This window comes from Pituophis catenifer, unplaced genomic scaffold (genome assembly GCF_029215685.1).
Source record: "Pituophis catenifer annectens isolate HBS135680 unplaced genomic scaffold, rPitCat1.0.hap2 SCAF_1, whole genome shotgun sequence".
Lineage (NCBI taxonomy): Eukaryota > Metazoa > Chordata > Lepidosauria > Squamata > Colubridae > Pituophis > Pituophis catenifer.
In genome coordinates, this window is record NW_027256881.1 from 224,325,210 (window position 1) to 224,344,047 (window position 18,838).

At 35.9% G+C, this 18,838-nt stretch overlaps 1 protein-coding gene across 1 annotated transcript in view; it reads left to right on the plus strand.

Annotated features, from left to right (window-relative positions):
• SEMA5B (semaphorin 5B) overlaps positions 1-18,838 on the plus strand; it is a 188,520-nt gene that overhangs the window by 16,055 nt on the left and 153,627 nt on the right. Inside the window, exon 2 of the mRNA XM_070957086.1 lies at positions 10,099-10,198. Within this exon, the coding sequence (XP_070813187.1) occupies positions 10,099-10,198 (100 nt within the window). The remainder of the gene's footprint in view (positions 1-10,098; positions 10,199-18,838) is intronic.

Sequence of the window (18,838 nt, forward strand, 5' to 3'; positions counted from 1 at the left end):
ATGATCTTGATTCTATCCCTCTGTTTATGCAGCCTAGAACTGTGTTGACTTTTTTGACAGCTGCTGCACACTACTGGCTCATATTTAAATGGTTGTCCACTAGGACTCCAAGATCCCTCTCACAGTTACTACTATTGAACAAGATACCACATACACTGTACCTGTGCATTTTGTTTTTCTTGCCTAAATGTAGAACCTTACTTTTTTCACCATTGAATTTCATTTTGTTAGATAGTGCCCAATGTTCAAGTCTGTCAAGATCCTTCTGTATCTTAAGCCTATCTTCTGGAGTGTTGGCTATTCCTGCTAGCTTGTTGTTGTCTGCAAATTTGATGAGTTCCCCATCTATTCTCTCGTCCAAATCATTAATGAAGATGATGAAGAGTACTGGGCGTAAAACAGAGCCTTGGGGTACCCCACTGCATACTTCCCTCCATGTAGATGCAGTTCCATTGAGGACTACACGTTGAGTGCAGTTGGTCAGCCAGTTACAAATCCGTCTGGTGGTGATGCTGTCTAACCCACATTTTTCTACTTTATCTAATAGTAGGTTATGGTCTACTTTGTCAAATGCCTTTGACAATTAATCAGCAATTTGACCAGTACTTCATTAAGTACTTTTTAATGAGTACCAGTAATTCATTAAGTTCTTTTTTCTCCTTCTTTAAATATATTATTGTTACTTTGAATTATTATTTCAATACAGGGTGGCATACTTTGACTTTTTTAAAAAAAGATTAGCACTGTGCAGCACTTTGGATTTCAAAGGGAAATGTTGCTGAAATATGCAGGCATGCTGACATGGCATCTATTAGCAATTCTTTAAAGCAGCAGCCTCTTTTTCCAGTAGTGGATGCCTGCAATTGCTTTACAATCCTAGTAAAGTCATATTTAATTTAAAGAATAGCAGGTGTCCATACCTACTCCAAAACTTCTTTATCCCTCTGAATCCAAAGTGCTACATGCACATACAAACCACCCCCAAAATCAGGCAAAAAAAAAGACCAGGGCCACATGTGAAGTTCCAATTATTTATTATTTATTACTTATTACTTATCATGCCTCTGCACGGCAAAAAACATGGCCTGTTTATTGAAAAAGTGGGGAGAGTAAGTGAATGAGCTGGCCCTTTTCTTCTACCTTTTAATGCAGCTTTTAGATTGTGGGTTTCGTTTTTGTCTTAGTATCTTATATGTTTCCTTGAAATTAGTTACAGATGGCAGTAGAGACTGTCTAATTATCTGATTTCTAGTGATTGGCTCATATTCATTATCATTGGCCTATGAGCAACTGGGTGTCTTTTGCTCAAATGTATTTATTTATTAAATTTTTATACCATCCATCTCACTGGTACAGTGACTCTGGTCAACAAATGAAGTGGCTTCAAGGAGGAAAACTATTTCTTATAGTTCTTTGAGTATGAGGTATGAACATGAGTCTTGAGAAAGAGAATATACCAGGGGTGAAATCCAGCAGGTTCTGACAGGTTCTGGAAAATCAGTAGCATAAATTTTGAGTAGTTTGGAGAACCAGCAAATACCACCTCTGGCTGGGCCCAGAATGGAGAGGGAAAAGGGATTTTACAGTATCTTTGCCCTGGAGTGGGATGGAATTGGAGATTTTGCAATATCCTTCTCCTGCCACGCCCACCAAGCTACACCATGCCCACCAAGCCACACCCACAGAACCGGTAGTAAAAAAAATGAATTTTACCACTGGAATATACACACCATTCTTAGCTGCTGAATGGTTCTCCCCAAAAGGTTCACATCCTTAGTGACATGTAACTTGGGACTAGTCAGTTTCTGGTAGTGGCCATAGATTTGCAATTGAATGATTTATTTATAACCATTGGATCTGGCAGGCATCCAGCAGTATGTCCAATATGCTTTGTTTTATTGCCAAAGTGTTTATTGTCGAATCAGCCTTATTTCATAACTGTGTTCTCTGATATATAAATCTTTTGCTTGAAGGCTAATTAAAGGGTTTGCTAAAGGTGCTGTCAATTCTCTGGATTTCAGTCTTTAGGGGTTCTGGCCTTTTGATTTCTTACAGCATGTCTTTCAAGGTGTTCTTATTACTTTCATTATTCCTTTCGGCACTGGATTCTCCCCTCTTCAGAAGAAGGTATCACAGTCTGTGTTGACAGTTCATAAATCACAGACTTTCAGCAATAAAGCAGCTTTGGGTGTCCCATATAAGTTTAAGACAGATTTGAAAGGTACTTCAACACTTTGAGTTGGAAATAAAAAGTTTCCTCTTCTCAGTTGTAAGAAAATTGTAGAAACAATTGAAAGCCGTGAAGATACCATGAATTTTCATTTAGATTCTATGCATGATTACCCAGATGTAAGGATGTTAAAAACCTCTCTTCATACCTTGTGTATTTGACATATATTGGGTAACGAATACTAACAATACAATAAATCTGACTTTCTATGGCATGTGATGGGTAGGCATTCCAGGAGTAGGAAGTATCTTGTTAGAAGTTAAATTTAAATTTACTGACAAAGAAATAAAGGGAGACTAGTATAGCTATTTCAAGCTGTTTAGGTCTCATCAGCTAGCCATATCCTTCTGGGTTTCAAACCCGGGCCACTTGCATATTAGGCAAATGTAACCACCTAACTATCCTTTTAGAAGTGCTTCAGCCAAGGATTATAAAACCTGGATGTTGTTGTATAGAGAATATGTACCTTTTGATGGTCAGGGCTCAAACTGTAAGATTTTGGGTTATCAGCATGTTGAATAGGTATGAATGAGCATATCATCATCATTAATCATCATCATCATCATTTTAGCCATTGTCTATTCACTGCAGTATGAAGGCCTCTTCCGCATGTTTCCAACCAATATGATTCTGCTTTCTTTGGTCAGTTGAGCTCGCAATACTTGCTGAGATGGATACCCCTGACTAACAGTGCTCACATTTGCCAACCCACGTTGGACCAGCATCAGAGGTGGGTTTCAGCAGGTTCTGACTAGTTCTGGAGAACCAATAGCGGAAATTTTGAGTAGTTCGGAGAACCGGTAGTAAAAATTCTGACTGGCCCCACCCCCATCTATTCTCTGCCTCCCAAGTCCCAGCTGATTGGGAGGAAATGGGGATTTTGCAGTATCCTTCCCCCGGAGTGGGGTGGGAATGGAGATTTTACAGTATCCTTCCCCTGCCATGCCCACAAAGCCACGCCCACAAAGCCACACCCACAGAACCGGTGGTAAAAAATTTTGAAACCCACCACTGACCAGCATGGCAGATTATGGTCTATTCCTTCCATATGACAATACAACCTCAAAAGTGGCCCTCATTTCCCAGACGCCCTAGGCCAGCCACCCATAGCAGTGCCTGAAGACAGAGGGTGCTAAGAATGAGCATCTACAGTAGGTGTTAATGCTCCTCCTTATTGAACTATTGAAGACGAGCCAGCTAAAAACTTAAAGACACTTGAAAGACATCGTGTGAAATATGCCATAGTAATCTAAACAAAATACAATGTACATAAATATTACTGATCAGATCTGATGTATCAAAAATGCATTCATTTGCTAGTGGACATAGGCCATGACCTAGCTTCATCTTCCTTTTTCATGCTTATAAATAAATTTCAAAAATTGGATAATAGATGCCTTATATCCCACAAACTGAAAACCAGAAAGTATTGTACAATTTTCTTTTTTTCAGTCTTGAGAATGTTCTTTTCCAAATCTCTCTCCCTTTGTGTTTAGAAGTGAGGGACAAGGAAATTTCATAGTTGGAATGTGAGCAGGTCTCTATATTGTCACACAAACTACCTCCCATTTATTATAAACAGAGACTGCAATGATATATAATCATTAGAACTTTCTTTATCATTAAGTTCTCCAGATGCCTCTTTAGTGGCTGGTCATGTTGAGCTTGCTGCATGTAGTGGATGAAGGAGAGAAACACTGAGGGAATGTAAATAAATACATTAATACATAAACTAATATCTCATACATGATTTTGGAGAGAGGTATGAATTTGGAGGAGTAGAAAGTATATTTGCGGTCAGTGACACTCCAGATTAGCCTTTCTCAGATACAATAAAATGTGTGGAAATTCTACTCATATTTCAGGGGAACAGGAATGAGCATATCCTTCATGTTTTTTATGGAGAAGGCAAAAACAATGTGGAGAGCTTCCTCTATCCATGAAGCCTCTCTGTGGGATGCAGAACTCTGGTTTCTGAGGTCTTCTCACATTCCAAAAGATCCCTCTGATAGAAAAGTTCTGTACTACAAGCCATGGCCCACTACACGTTAAAGGGAAAAATGCAGTTAGTACATTTATTCTACTCCCCTGAACACCAATCTTGCTTTTTATAATAACTGAAGAAATAAATTATGTGTCCAATGTGAGTGCTAAAATAGAGTTCTGCAACTGAATATCATGGCATTTAGGGAACTCTGGCTCTTGTTCAAATAAATTTTACTTTTTTCAAAGCAGGACAAAAGATTTCTGATGACATCTGTCTCAGTCTTGAGTATTTTGAAGTACAGTGTTTTGATTATGGCTATTTGTATGTATCTGACGGATATACAGTTCTGTTCACTTAAAAGACCCAGAGGCTGTAATCAACAGCTTCCTTAATTTTGTTATTGAAGAAGGAGAAATAACTAGCTGATGCTGTATAAAAGCCTTTAAGATAATGTTGGACTAATATGTATGATAGAAGTTTTATGTCAGAACTTTAGTGATTTTAAAGTAACCAGACAATTAATCTGAGGATGTAAAGTCATGGGGCCACTTCATATTTTGTTCAATGGCAAGGGAATTTATTAGGGAGTTTACACATAACTTACTGGGGGCATGCAGTATAATAAGTGAGTTGGCAATCAGTTCTCATGGTTGATAGAGAAACTTACAAACTACTTTGTATAAAGTGAGGGAAGGGCATGGATTTTATCAGGTAAAATTTTCCATTTAATTTCTGGTGCTGTACTTGGAGGATATATACATTTGTTCCTCTCAATTCATAGAAGTACAAGATCTAGATGGACCAATAAAGAACAGAAAGAAATATATATTTCATTCATGGCCTCTGTGGCATTAGGAGAGTGATGGTGACTTCTCATATGTTTACATTCTGTGTGGTGTGCATATAATTGGCCACTGTAGCTGTTTTGTTGTGAACAGAAAAATCTTGTGTGTTTGTAGATGTGGTAAACCTGTGTCACAAATTTTGCTGCAATTTAAGTCAATTGCACCTGAGCAATATTGGGTACTGGAGCGGGATGGAGAACATGGCTATTTCCTCTTGGGATAGATTACAAAGACAAACATAAAGAATACTGAGTTGGATTTGTCACGAGTTATTCATTTCTAGGATTCCTGCTTTCTTCCAGAAAAGAGGTATTTTTAATTTTAATTTGTATGAGGATTATAAAGAGTTAGGTAAATGTGGTCTGTTTTTTGAAGGCTTTTAGTCAAAATCAAGGCATTGCTCTAAAAGGGGACAGAAAGAAAAAAAAGGAAGAAATTGAGGTAAGGGAAGCTGTCTCGCCAAGAAAGATGTGAGAGTTCATTGGATTCTTATATGTACATTTCATCTGGTGTAGAGAGGTAAAGTCATCTGATAGATGTGAGGTTTGTTCTTCTAGAAACAAGATGTGTGTTTATTCCCAAGATGTCTTTGGCATCTTGACATTTAATATGGGGTGTCCCCCAAGTGCTTGGTTCATAGCTGTCATATGAGTTTGATCCTCTCTCCCCTCAGAGAATAACATGAGTGCAGAAAGCCTGGTGATGGTGTGAATTGGGGTAACTGGTAGTTTGGACTATCAGGGAAAGACATGCTGTGTTTAATCATCTCCCAACTCTATAAAGGTTTAAATCTATGAAGTGACATGTCATGCAGCCTTTAATTTAGCAATCAAAAAGGGTTTCTTTATATACTTTGCCACCCATGGTCATAAGTAGAACACAGGGCAGTTACCTGTTACTTCTCTGCCTTGACTATCATTTTAAACTATCATAGAGAGAACTGAGCTGCCTACAGTGCACATATATTTTTCACCCCATAATTCTTTACTTGTAACTTTTTTATACTGTTTGTTGTTTAAAGATAGAGACGATAGGAGAACCTCTTAAGCTAATGTGTCAAATGAAAAACAAAGGAGTAGGAACAGCATTAAATTTTCTGCTGCCTTTTCAAAATGGTTTGTCAAAGAAAGGAAGAACACAAATCTATTGGAAATGATCAGAGAAATTGGAGCATTGGAATAGGATCCATAAAACATTTCATTATTTTGAAATGACCCTCTGATCAGAGAACAAAAATGCCCAAACTTCTGGAGAACACATGCATTATCTTGTTCTCCTGTTTAACGCATGCAGATTTTGATTATTAAGCTCCGACAGATCCATGCTTGAAATAAATTTATATTAAAGAATTTAAAAAGAAGGTTAATAAACTACGAGAACACCTTGGTGATATTTTGGCATCTGTTGTGGGTTTGCATATTGCTAAATGTCCTGGCAAATCCTGATGGATTGGAGGAAGATGGTTTCAGGTCAGCCTTGATGAGTTAGTCTCTATTACTTCCTTGTTTCAATTATGACTGCGAGGGCTTGAAAAATTCATGCCCATGGATGGAGAATTCTGAAACAGAGAGACTCACTTTACAATCTAAAGGAAGGAATTTTCAGACACCAAAACATCGTAGATCTAAAACAAGCCTTTTTGGGATTAAGGATTTACTAAATTCTACTTAGAAAGAGCTTCTAGTTCTGCATTTCTAATGTAAAAAAGATAACCATAATGTCATTCATATATATACTGCATATGCATGTGTATGTGTCAGATGGATTTTGTTTTTTAAAAAAGGTTGAATGAAGAAAAATGAAATATCTGGCTATTTTATAATAGTGTTATAGGATATCCTTTAGTTATTGATATTCATGACTCTTATTTTGTACTATATTAAGAGTAGCCAAAGGACACCTGGCATACTGCGAATAATAATTTGCAACACTATTTTTTGCACGGGTTGTCACATTGGGGTTATATCTGGCATCTGGATTCCCAGTTTTCCAGAGAATCACAGGAGTCTGCAATAACAGTACAGGGAGATGATTTAAGGACAGGCAAGGGAGTAGGGATATCCTAGAAGATGACAATTGAGGGAGAGATGGTTAACATTTGGGCATTGAAGCAGCTGGCCTCCCAATGATTGCCTCTAGTCTTATCCTTTAGTTTGTAAAACGGACATAACAAAAAAAAAATTGCTAGTAGAATCAACCATTTTGTCAATTTTTAGCAGCTTAATTTTGGTGTATGGGGTGGAGCTGTGTCAGGTAAATCACACATTTCTGTCTCTGATTTAGTATACTGTGACATACACACTGCTAAATTCATGGCTCTCCTGTTTTAGCAATTGATGGTTTTCTGGCTTCTGCAAATGGGATTCAAAACTCCTACAGCATTGCTTCATCATGCATTTTAAAATTCTCTAGCATCATTTTGCAGTTTCTGCGTGAACTGCATCACGGTTATTACAGAAGCTTTTATATGCAAGAAGTGTCAAATACAGGTAGTCCACAACTTACAACCATTTGTTTAGTGAGTGTTCAAAGTTACAACAGTGCTGAAAAAAGTGGCTTACAATCAGTCCTCACACTTAACAACTGTCACAGTCATGTAATCAAAATTTGGGCGCTTGGTAATTGGCATGTTTATATGACAATTGGTGTGTCCCAGGTTCATATATCACCATTTTTACCTTCCCAGTCAACTTCTGACAAGCAAAGTCAGTGGAGGAAGCCAGATTTGCGAAATGACCATGGCAATAAAGATCATAAAATTGGGCGTGATTCACTTAACCATTTTGCTTAGTGATGGAAGTTCTGGTAACAATTGTGGTTGTAAGTTGAGGACTACTGGTAATAATAAGACTTTATTAAGTTCCTCTTTCATGTGAATCTGTATTACAACCAGTCATTGGGAGCTTTTCAGTAAATCACCATTAGAAGGTTAATAATAGACTCTACTGCTCCTTACCATCCAGCCCAGATGGATAAGCAGATAGGACCTTAAAATATGACCTAAATTTGATAATTGGTTGTTTATGTCCAAATTAGCTGGAGATACTGTGGATAAACAAACATTATTGGGGATGGAAGTTCTCCTTTTGAACAAATGGATGTGATTTTCAACTGTCACAAGGAGCAACTCTAACAGGGAGCTCTTTCACACAGTTAAGGTTTGGGCCCTAGCAAATTTGATGACAATTATCTGTCAGATAGCTAGCTAGCTAGGTGGCTAGCTAGATGATAGATAGATAGATAGATAGATAGATAGATAGATAGATAGATGATAGAATTCTTTATTGGCCAAGTGTGATTGGACACATAAGGAATTTGTCTTTGATGCGAGGGGTCTGTAAATATTTTCACAGCCCTCTTTTTGACTTGTGCAGTATACAGGTCTTCAGTGGAAGGCAGGTTGGTAGTAATTACTTTTTCTCCAGTTCTAATTATCCTCTGAAGTCTGTGTCTGTCTTGTTGGGTTGCAGAACCAAACCAGACAGTTATAGAGGTACAGATGACAGACTCAATAATTCCTCTGTAGAAGGAATTGCTATTGACAAATTTAGTATTGTCGTGATTTTTCTGTGGGACTAACCATGAAAAATATCTAATAGTTGTTGGTGGTGTAAAAAGGAAGGCTGCTAAACATGCAAGATACAGGTACCATATGATATCCTGATATGTTGATTGCTCATTTCAGCTGTTAAATGTGAAATCCCCAGGGGATTAAGATAACATTTCTACCATTAAGAACCAACGTTAAAATGTGCCCCTTTAAAGGACACACAGACATAACCACACACCCATGGTCACCTTCTTAACTCCCTTGAAATTTGACCCATTTCTCTCAGCATTTAAAAAAATTGTAAGGACCCATCTTTTTTAATCAAGCTGTTGGTTGTTAATTGTTTTAGTATTGGAAACAATTTAGTTTTAATCTTTACACTGTGCCTGCATGTGTTTTAATTATACTAGCTGCCTTAAGTGCTCATCTGAGCAGAAAGACAAGATATAAATTGAATAAACAAGTGTTATACTACTTATAATAACCATGGAAAAAATTAAAAGCCCAAACCTCTTCTATTTTTTTAATGATAAGCCAACCTGAAAGTTAATTTTATTGGATTATTTCTTTCCTACAGGAAATAATGCCTTTAAAACACACACACACACACACACACACACACACACACACACACACACTACAATCTGTGGTAACATTTTGAATGTCAGTTGGTAATCTTGAAAATAATTTCATAAGCATTTCTATTTTTATGTGTTTAAGGTTGTTGCATAGGGTTGGATTTTTTATACATACTGTACACTACGCCTTTTTCCAAAGAATACGAAATTAAGACTTCATCTTAAAATGATTTGGTAATAAACATCTTTTAGAAATATAATATTCTACTGTTTTTGCTTCCCCTTAAATAAATCTATCAAACTGGAACACAGAAAATGAGCAGAATTTCTATTATCTTGAAACTGTTATCTTTTCTATTAATGCATGGGGTTATTGTTGTTTTCTTTTGCTTCCTCATTTGTTCCATCTTGGTCAGATCCTTTATAAACCAAATGCTATCTAAAGCACACTTTGAGGGCTTTTAATAGAACTCTATGTCCTATGTTTATATGTGGTAGTGCAGGGTTTTTTTTTTTAATCTTAGAGTGCCAAGAAAGCCTTGTGAAATTTGACAGATTTCACCTACTACATAGTTTAGAAGACTGACCATTGAATTGACTTTATTAGAATTAATTAGAAAACTGAATTGAATTATTATTATTATTATTATTATTATTATTATTATTATTATTATTATTAATTAAATTTATATATTTATATTAAATTAATTAGAAAACCGACAAACCTTGCTATAGTAGCTGCTACCTTGGTGACCCCCCCCTTTATATCAAAGTGGAATTTCATAGATTGTTAATTACCCACATATTGAACGATACTCCGTTGGAGATCCATTAGTTGAATGCCATGTGGAAATCTTGCTCACCAGTGATGTCATTGTTCCTCTATATTTTTTCATTTTTCTTTGCAGATCTGAAGCCTTGGGTTTCAAATTTCACATACTCTGGTGTACGGGACTTCTCTCAGCTTGCTCTAGATGCCAATAGGAATCAGCTCATTGTTGGAGCCAGGTAAATTAGAACCTTTTAATTGGAGCAAGATTGCTTCTCTAGTTCATTGCCTGAATGTTACTGTCTGTAAAAAGAGATTGCTTTTTTAGCCTGCGAGCACACTCCATGTTGCTTTTAAAGCAAAGCCTTAATTTATGTAGAAAGGTTTTAGAAATGCAGTAATGATGTTGAAGAGGAGAAAATTGCCAGTCATTCTTGTGGGGGAAAATGTAAGTAAAATGAGGAATTAATGAAGCAAAAAGCCGTCATTTCCCATGGATCACAAAGGCTATAAAATCTTTTCTCAGGGAGGTGGTGTCCACATGTATGGAAACAGAACTAGATGAAAGAAAGAATTCAGTGCATTAATGGAGAACATGTTCACATATTATGTAGGATAGCCTTAGTATGTCAGGCAATTTGCCTTGGAGAAGTTTTAGTTTGAATGAACTAGAACGATCATCTGTGCTATTGCTACAACACTTTGCAGAAAAGGATTATGCCTCCCCATAACTTTTGCATAACCTATGATTACTAATAATGCCACCTTAAAATTAGCAGTCCCTAGTTTATTCATAAGTAGCATTTATATCCTGACAGCATTTAAGAACTGAAATTACACCTTCCTAAATTCTTGGTATTTCTGTAACTCAAAGTGCCTGAGATATTATCCGGGTAGCATTTAAAGCAGCTCTCTGAAATAGCCCAATCTTCATATTATAGGTGAGATTATCCAAGGACACGTGAGAGTTGTTTAAGATAGGAACAGGTTCCTTCTTGGCTCTTAAATCTTTTCAATGCCTATTGCATTATACAGTCTTCCTCTTGCAAAAATGTTGCCCTGGAGAAAAAAAAAAGTCAAATATCCATTCGTCACATCCTGGTTTATTGCTGGATTTTGTCAAAACCTACTGTAATTGTGAATTCAGATAACTCTAGAATGCCACAGTACCACTCAAGAAGTTCAATATCTACTGTATGGAGTGCTCCATCCCTGATTTTAGGCTCTTGTCTTTTGGATCTGGCTTCATCATTCAGGTTCCCTTGAGGCTATTTGTCACTCTGAAAAGTGGCCCCATAGACCTTTTAAATCTACTTTGAGAGTTTAAAAACAGCATTTAATTCCTCGTTTGTCTAAAAGGACAGCATTTCCGAAGAGCAAGAAAATGACAATTAAAGGGTAGCAATGTGATATTATCATCTTGTTCAGATAGAGCTAATGCTGGGCAGTATGTGTCTAGTGAAAAGGTAAACATAAATCATATAGATGCCTTTTGATAAAGAACATATGTGAAAGATTACACATACTGTGCTGTTTTTTTTCCCTTATTTCTGATGCTTACGAATTGTGCCAAATATTCTAGATCTTGTCGAGACAACAACTAAGATGGGATGCTTAGAAACAAAATGCTTAAGCATGTTTGTATTAAATTGTGCGCATGTACTGGCTTAGACTACTGGATGAAACACTGTATTAATTTGTGGCTGAAACAAAAATGGTACGAAAAACTAAATCTAAGAAAAAAAAGATTTATTTCTCTGGAAAGAGCAGCAGAAGGTGTCATCTGGGATGTTAGATGGTTCAAGAACAGTGGGTAAGAGGACAGCCAGAAGAGATGCCAAGGAAAAATTCTGCAAAATCACTGCTAACTTAAAAGGTTTTGTAAAATATTTCTTTTATATAACGATGATGTATTTTTGGATGAATTATATGCTGCCCATCTCGCAGTTCAAGGTGACTCTGAGCAGCTTACAATGCAATAAAATAAACAAATACCAAAACAATTAACAGATAGTCCTTGACTTCCAACCATTTGTTTAGTGACCATTTGAAATTAGAACAACTCTGAAAACAGTTATTTATGACCGGTTTTTCACACTTATGACCACTGCAGCATTCTTATGGTCACATGTTCAAAATTTAGGAACTTGGCAACTGGCGTATATTTATGTTGGTTGTACTGTCCCGGTTCATGTCACCACCATTTGTAACCTTCCCAGCCAACTTCTTACAAGCAAAGTCAATGAGGAAAACCAGATTTGCTTAATAATGGTACAGTTCATCATAACTGCAGTGATTCGCTTAGCAACTGTGGCAGAAGAGGTTGTAAAATGAGGCACAATTCATTTAACAACTGCCTAGCTTAGAAACAAAAATTTTGGGCTCAGTGGTAGTCATAAGTTGAGGACTACTAGTATGACAATAAAAAAAAATTAAAATTACAAAAAAAAATTAAAATAAGCTAAAAACAAGAAGAACAAGGGTTTGGAGGGGAGAGATGGGGTGCTTTTTCCATTAATGTACCTCCAGCTGGCAGCTTCTTCAGGACTCCATGCCAGTCAGCATAGCCAAATTTTAAGGCTTTTCCTGAAGACTAAAAGGGTGGGGGGAATCTCAACTCTTGTGGCAAGATGTTCCAAAGGGCAGGGACCATGGAAGAAAAGATTCTTGTCCTGGATCCCACTAGCCAAAATTCCTTGCCTGATATGGTTTACAGTAGGTCTCTTCTGCAAGCAAGAGCAGGACGGGCCAATTTATAATATATGAAATATATGAACTCCTATTATGACTTTTGAAAGTGGTCCCAGGAATTAAATGTCTGCATGCTGCTTCATGTCTCTAGATTGTCAACAAAAGCAAACTGGATCAAGGGAACAATCTCAAATTTATATCTCTCTTTTCTTCCAGAAATTCAAATATATAGTATTCCCTCTTCCAGTATAATTTTTCAATTCCCTGGTGGCTTTTTGGCCAGTAAGGTTCTGATGAAAAGAAGTTAGACATTTCTATTTTGCTGGGCAGTCTTGGCCGAGAGTTCTAGTCCTTAAGAACTAAGGTTTGTTTTTGTTTTTTTTTGTCTGATTGGACCTTGGAATTCAGGCTTTCCCTCCCCAAAAGCCTTGGGACAATTGCAATTAATAAGGTAATGTTATCAGGGAAAGTAAAGACAGATAGGCAAATTACTCTTGAATTTTCATTTCAGTGCTGATAAGAGTTCAGCAATATAACCTTAATTTGTATTACCCTTCCTTGTCCCTCTGCTTGCTCCAGATCATTAAAAATTGCTAGCTTTGATATACAAATCTCAACCTCAGATACCCACTTCTGAAGCTTTTTCTGAGTTGTCATTCGTAAAATAAAAATCTTTATTCTTTGTTTGTGTCCTAATATAATAATAATAATAACTTTATTGTCATTGTATGTGTATACACAGTATACCCATACAACGAAATTCACTTAACACTCAAAGACCAAGTCCAACACAAATTTAATTTAATTTAATTTAATTTAATTTAATTTAATTTAATTTAATTTAATAATTTAATTTAATTTAATTTAATTTAATTTAATTTAATTTAATTTAATTTAATTTAATAATTTAATTTAATTTAATTTAATTTAATTTAATTTAATTTAATTTAATTTAATTTAATTTAATTTAATTTAATTTAATTTAATTTAATTTAATTTAATTTAATTTAATTTAATTTAATTTAATTTAATTTAATTTAATTTAATTTAATTATTTAATTTAATTTAATTTAATTTAATTTATATGCCGTCCCTCTCCGAAGACTCAGGGCGGCTCACAATACATTTAAAAAATCATTATAAAAAGACATTGAAAAATTAAAAACATTAAAAACTCATTCACACCATTCATGGCCGGATCTCACCAGATCACAAGAGCGAGATCAACGGCCCCAGGCCTGCCAGAAAAGCCAAGTCTTCACTGCTTTTCGGAAGGCCAAAAGGGTGGGGATGGTCTGGACCTCAGGAGGTAACTGGTTCCAGAGAGCTGGGGCAGCCACAGAGAAGGCCCTCCCCCGCGGGCCTGCCAGCCGACATTGTTTAGCTGACGGGACCCGGAGGAGACCAACTCTGTGGGATCTTACAGGTCGCTGGGAGCTATGCGGCAGAAGGCAGTCTCGAAGATAACCTGGCCCTGAGCCATGTAGGGCTTTAAAGGTAATAACCAACACCAACCATAACCAACCATAACAATCCCCAAACACCCCACCTACCCACCACAAATTCCCCACCCCTAAACCACCCAAACATCCACACAACAGACCATTCAATATCATTTAGTCCCAAACTACATTGGATCTGATAATAGTGTTAAAAAGGAGAACACTCAAGTCACTTATTTGAAAACTTGTTCTTGGCATAAAGGAATGTCTTCTCCTAACCCATCTAGATTCCTTCTTTTGACTCTTGCTTAATTCTGTACATGATGACCATTTTTCTGCTTACTTCCAGCTTCATTATTCCAGTTTTTTAAAATAATTATTATGCTAACTTGTTGATGTTGTGTAATAGTGTTACAAATAATCATAGAGCTGTTCCTTTTCTGCTTCCCTTGCCTCTGGTTAGAACATCATCTTGAATCACCATAATATTGATTGGCTTGCCTGGGTCTTGAATTGAAATTCAGTGAGTTCTTAGATTCCATTCAAGTATTGACTTTTGATAATCTTTCTCTAATAATGTTGCCCACTACATTTCTTCTGTGATTTTCTTGCCTGCAGTAGATCTGATAATCCTCTGATGTGAAAAGTGACTTATTATAGTCCATTTCAGTTTGTTGATTCTCAGAAAGGCTGTGTTTTGCCATTTTTGTTCCGGCCATATGAAATTTCATTCTTCTGACATTTCATGTACCAATGCTATGGATGTCTATGCTGAATTTTCTTTTAGCCTCTGGGCATGTTAGCATCAGGATATCCTTTCAGTTTTAATACATGTAGATCATAAACCCCCTTTCCCAGTAGCTTTCTGAATATCTTCCAACCTGGTGGCGGGGGGGACTTCCCTTTTGGTATCCTGCTGATGATAATTTAACTGAGATTTGAATTTACTATAATAGTCAAAATTAAATTCTGGAGCATCTAATTGGTCCAACTTCCCTTTGCATGTAGATGTAACTTTTCCTGAAAAAAAAAGTTATAGCTGATTATCTTCCCTATTGTCATTTCAATACTCAAGTACTAATAACTTCTTCTTTTGCCCTCAATCTTTCCCAGCATTAGGCTCTTCTCCAGTGAGTCCTTCCTTTTTATTAGGTGGCCAAAGTATTTGATAACATAACGCCACAGTAGAAAAGGCTCATTATCTGGGACCTGCCAAATGTAGATCCTTGGCAGATAGTATCCGCCTGTCTGCTGAATCTAAAAAGAGATTCAGAGATGTCCGAGCTGATATAATTTGAGAGAGGCAATGCCTCAGATAACCTGGTCTCATTACAATAAGGAGTTTTAAGTTTAAAATCAGCATCCTGAATTGAATCTGGCAACCCTCTCTTGAGTACTGTTGTTATTTCTTTCTTTAGTGTATTACCTTGCATCCAGTGGTGGGATTCAGCCAGTTCGCACCACTTTGGGAGAACCAGTTGTTAACTTTCTGAGCAGTTTGGCAAACTGGTTGTTGGAAGAAATCATTAGGGCAAAGAACCGGTTGTTAAATTACTTGAATCCCACCACTGTTTGTATCTAAATGTCAGATGGTGAGAGAACTCTTTGTGTTTGTTTGTTTGTTTGTTTGTTTGTTTGTTTGTTATTTATTTTATTTATTTATTTATTTATTTATTTATTTATTTATTTATTTATTTGACATAGTATGTTTGTAAATTGTCCAATGCATCTGCTCTGTACTCTTAAGTTATTTCCATACTACCAATATCCCAACCTAAAGATAAACAGCTAAACTGCCAATAGTCCCTGTAGCTAAAGAACCTTAGTGCCTGATGTTTTTCATTGAGTGTTTTCCTACAGAGGATGTTGAAGGATCACACCTTAATATTTGTCAGTGCTAACATTTAAAACAGTAAAAAAATGTTCATTTCCTTGTTCCATTTTGTATTATGCTACAGTAAGTTACAATAAGTAAACCTATAAACTGTGAAGAATTTTTCCCTAGATGATATATTAAGAATAAATCTCCAATACTACTAAATATACCTTTTTACATCTCTTGAAGATAGTGTCAGAAAGTTACTTAGTGTTATTTTCCATTTTAATATACATGATATATAGCTATATAAAAATCTTGAGTGCTTACTGGAGCAGAAGTAGATTATCAGTCAATCAAATAATTAATCGTTAGTACAACCACAACAAAATCTGTAATGGTTTGAAAAAGATGTTAAAATGAATAAATCATACAATAGCTTAGTAGCAGCAGATAATTAAGAAACAGCCAAAACTCCCATGATGAAGAAGGGAAAATGTAAAAAGCAGATGTTACTTTCTTTACTGAACACTGATATTCCACATAAGGCTTTTATCATTATATAATTTTTCTGACATTCCAAGAATATAACAAGGAGTCAAAATATCATCACCTTCTATTTGGAACCCTTTCAAAATTTCCCACCAGATTGTCAGTTTGAAATTACAACAATAATTATGTTAAGAAGAAAAAGTTAAAATGGTTACACAGTGCATGTTATTTATAATGTTATCGGAAGTGCCTATAACAAACCATATGAAATTTGTTTGATATGATATCATGACACAAACAGTATTGGACAGAAGTTTGTTTGAAATTTTTCAGAAGGAGTATTTTTTGATGCTGAATGTATGTATCAGCATTATGAGATTGGGTACCATATTTATTTGTTTGGAAATATCTAAACTACTTCAAACGCTGTTTACAAAACATAGAAATAAAACAATTAAAAGCAATTATCCTGTGCTTAAAACTTTGAATGAAACTATTTTGGAAGACCTTCTTAAATTGTTAATTCTTGTATTTAAGAAGGTGAGCCTTAAGCTTAACTAATTTTTATGAAGAAGCAATGCATATCACATAGAACTAGCTTTTTATAGATCTTGAAAACAACTTGGTGGCTTTTGAAATAGTTTATGTAACTCAATAAATATGTCTCATTTTTCCACAGTATGTATTCCTAAATAGACTTTGCACCAAACAGCGCATGTTTGTCACTTGATTGAGTGGGTAACTATAAAAATTGAATGGATGGATGGATGGATGAATTGAACAATCAATCAAACAATCAATCATCAGTGAGTGAGTGAGTGAGTGAGTGAGTGAACATTGGACTGTCAGGAATGATCTTTTTGAGCTATTTTTGAAATCAGAATTTATGTAGTGCATATACAGTAAATATAACCCATTTTGAGGAAATAATGTATAATTATTTATTAGTGTATGTGCTAAAAAATACATGGCTCTCTAAAAAGTTCAGAGGTCTTCTAGCTAGTTGCAGCTGGGTGTGGGTTTTTTTCCAATTCTAATTGGAAAATAATTATTTTGGGGGGGGCGGAATTGTTGCATAGTGAACAGATCAGGTTTTTCACTATTTTCTTCCTTTTTAAAATACAGTACATTATAGCAATGTTGGGCTCTTCACAACAATGACCCCCATATTGGCATTTCAGAAAGCATGCACAAAAGAGGAACTTGTGTTGGAGAGCCCTCTGCGGCTGCAAAAATAAATCAGGCTTTTTGTTCTTGCCATAGGATGGAAATCCACCATACCAACTTGCTCTTCAGGCATGGCTTCCAGGTATAACCTTATAGGTATTCCTGGAAGTGCTGAGTCAAATAGGTATTGACCTGAACACCCTGGGGCTGCCATGAGGTATTTTAAAAGCAAAGACACAAGTGAAGACAATTGTAGCAAATTAGAAACATATACCTGTACCCCCAGTGGATTTCCAAATTTCTTGTAATAGTAACAGTAATAGTAGCCAGTTAAATAATTTTTAGCCAGTATTTGCTAAATTGCATTCAGAGTAAAATGCTAACGTTTGCATGAAGTAGAATCTAGTGGCATTCTTTTACATCCTTTTTTTTTTCTTTTAGAAATAGACATCATTAATGCATTTGTTGGAACTTTGTGCAAAGTGCTCACTATTTCATTTTGAGAACTCGAGAAAGTCAGGAATGCAAAAGCATTTCATATTACGTATTTCCTTCTTCCGGGATTAGGACCTCTCATAGAAAACCACTGTGTGCTTTTCTTGGGGCTGATAGTGTGTGTTAGACTGATGTTTGGAAGAAGGCATTCATCTTCTTAAAGAAGAGGGGAAAATAGGCATTGTGGGAAAAGATCAAAGGTAAATTAATTGACTTTCTTTTCAGTTACCAATTGAGAAAATGTCTTTTTCCAGATCAAATGCTCTTCTAACTGGTTAGGCTTGAAAGGATGGTTGAGGGTTTTTGTTGTTGTTGTTGTTGTTGTTGTTTAGTTAAAAAGGAAATTGCAGCTAAATAACTGCCCCATTGCAAATGAAAGACAAGAATAAAAGTTCATTATGATTTCAGCTATTTACTCAAAATTCCGCCCCCCCAGGAGAACAGTCCAGTCATATTCATAGTTCTCTTTAACTTCTTCCAGAGATATAATTAATGAATAACTGATTAAAATCATTGATACATATTCTTTTTGAGGCATAAACTATGAACATATATGCTGCTATATGCAGCTCTATATGCTGCTATATAGATGCCAAAACACATGTAATAGCAGAGTTTAAAAATGTTTGGGCACTGGCAGAAAATTGAATATAGAATTTGGCAGAGTGAGATAATGATAGCATGATTGACAGAATCAAGATTTTGAAGGAAGTACACTGAGTTTATACAGCATAGGTCAAAATTAAATACACTAGAGTAGGATCATCTGATTTAAT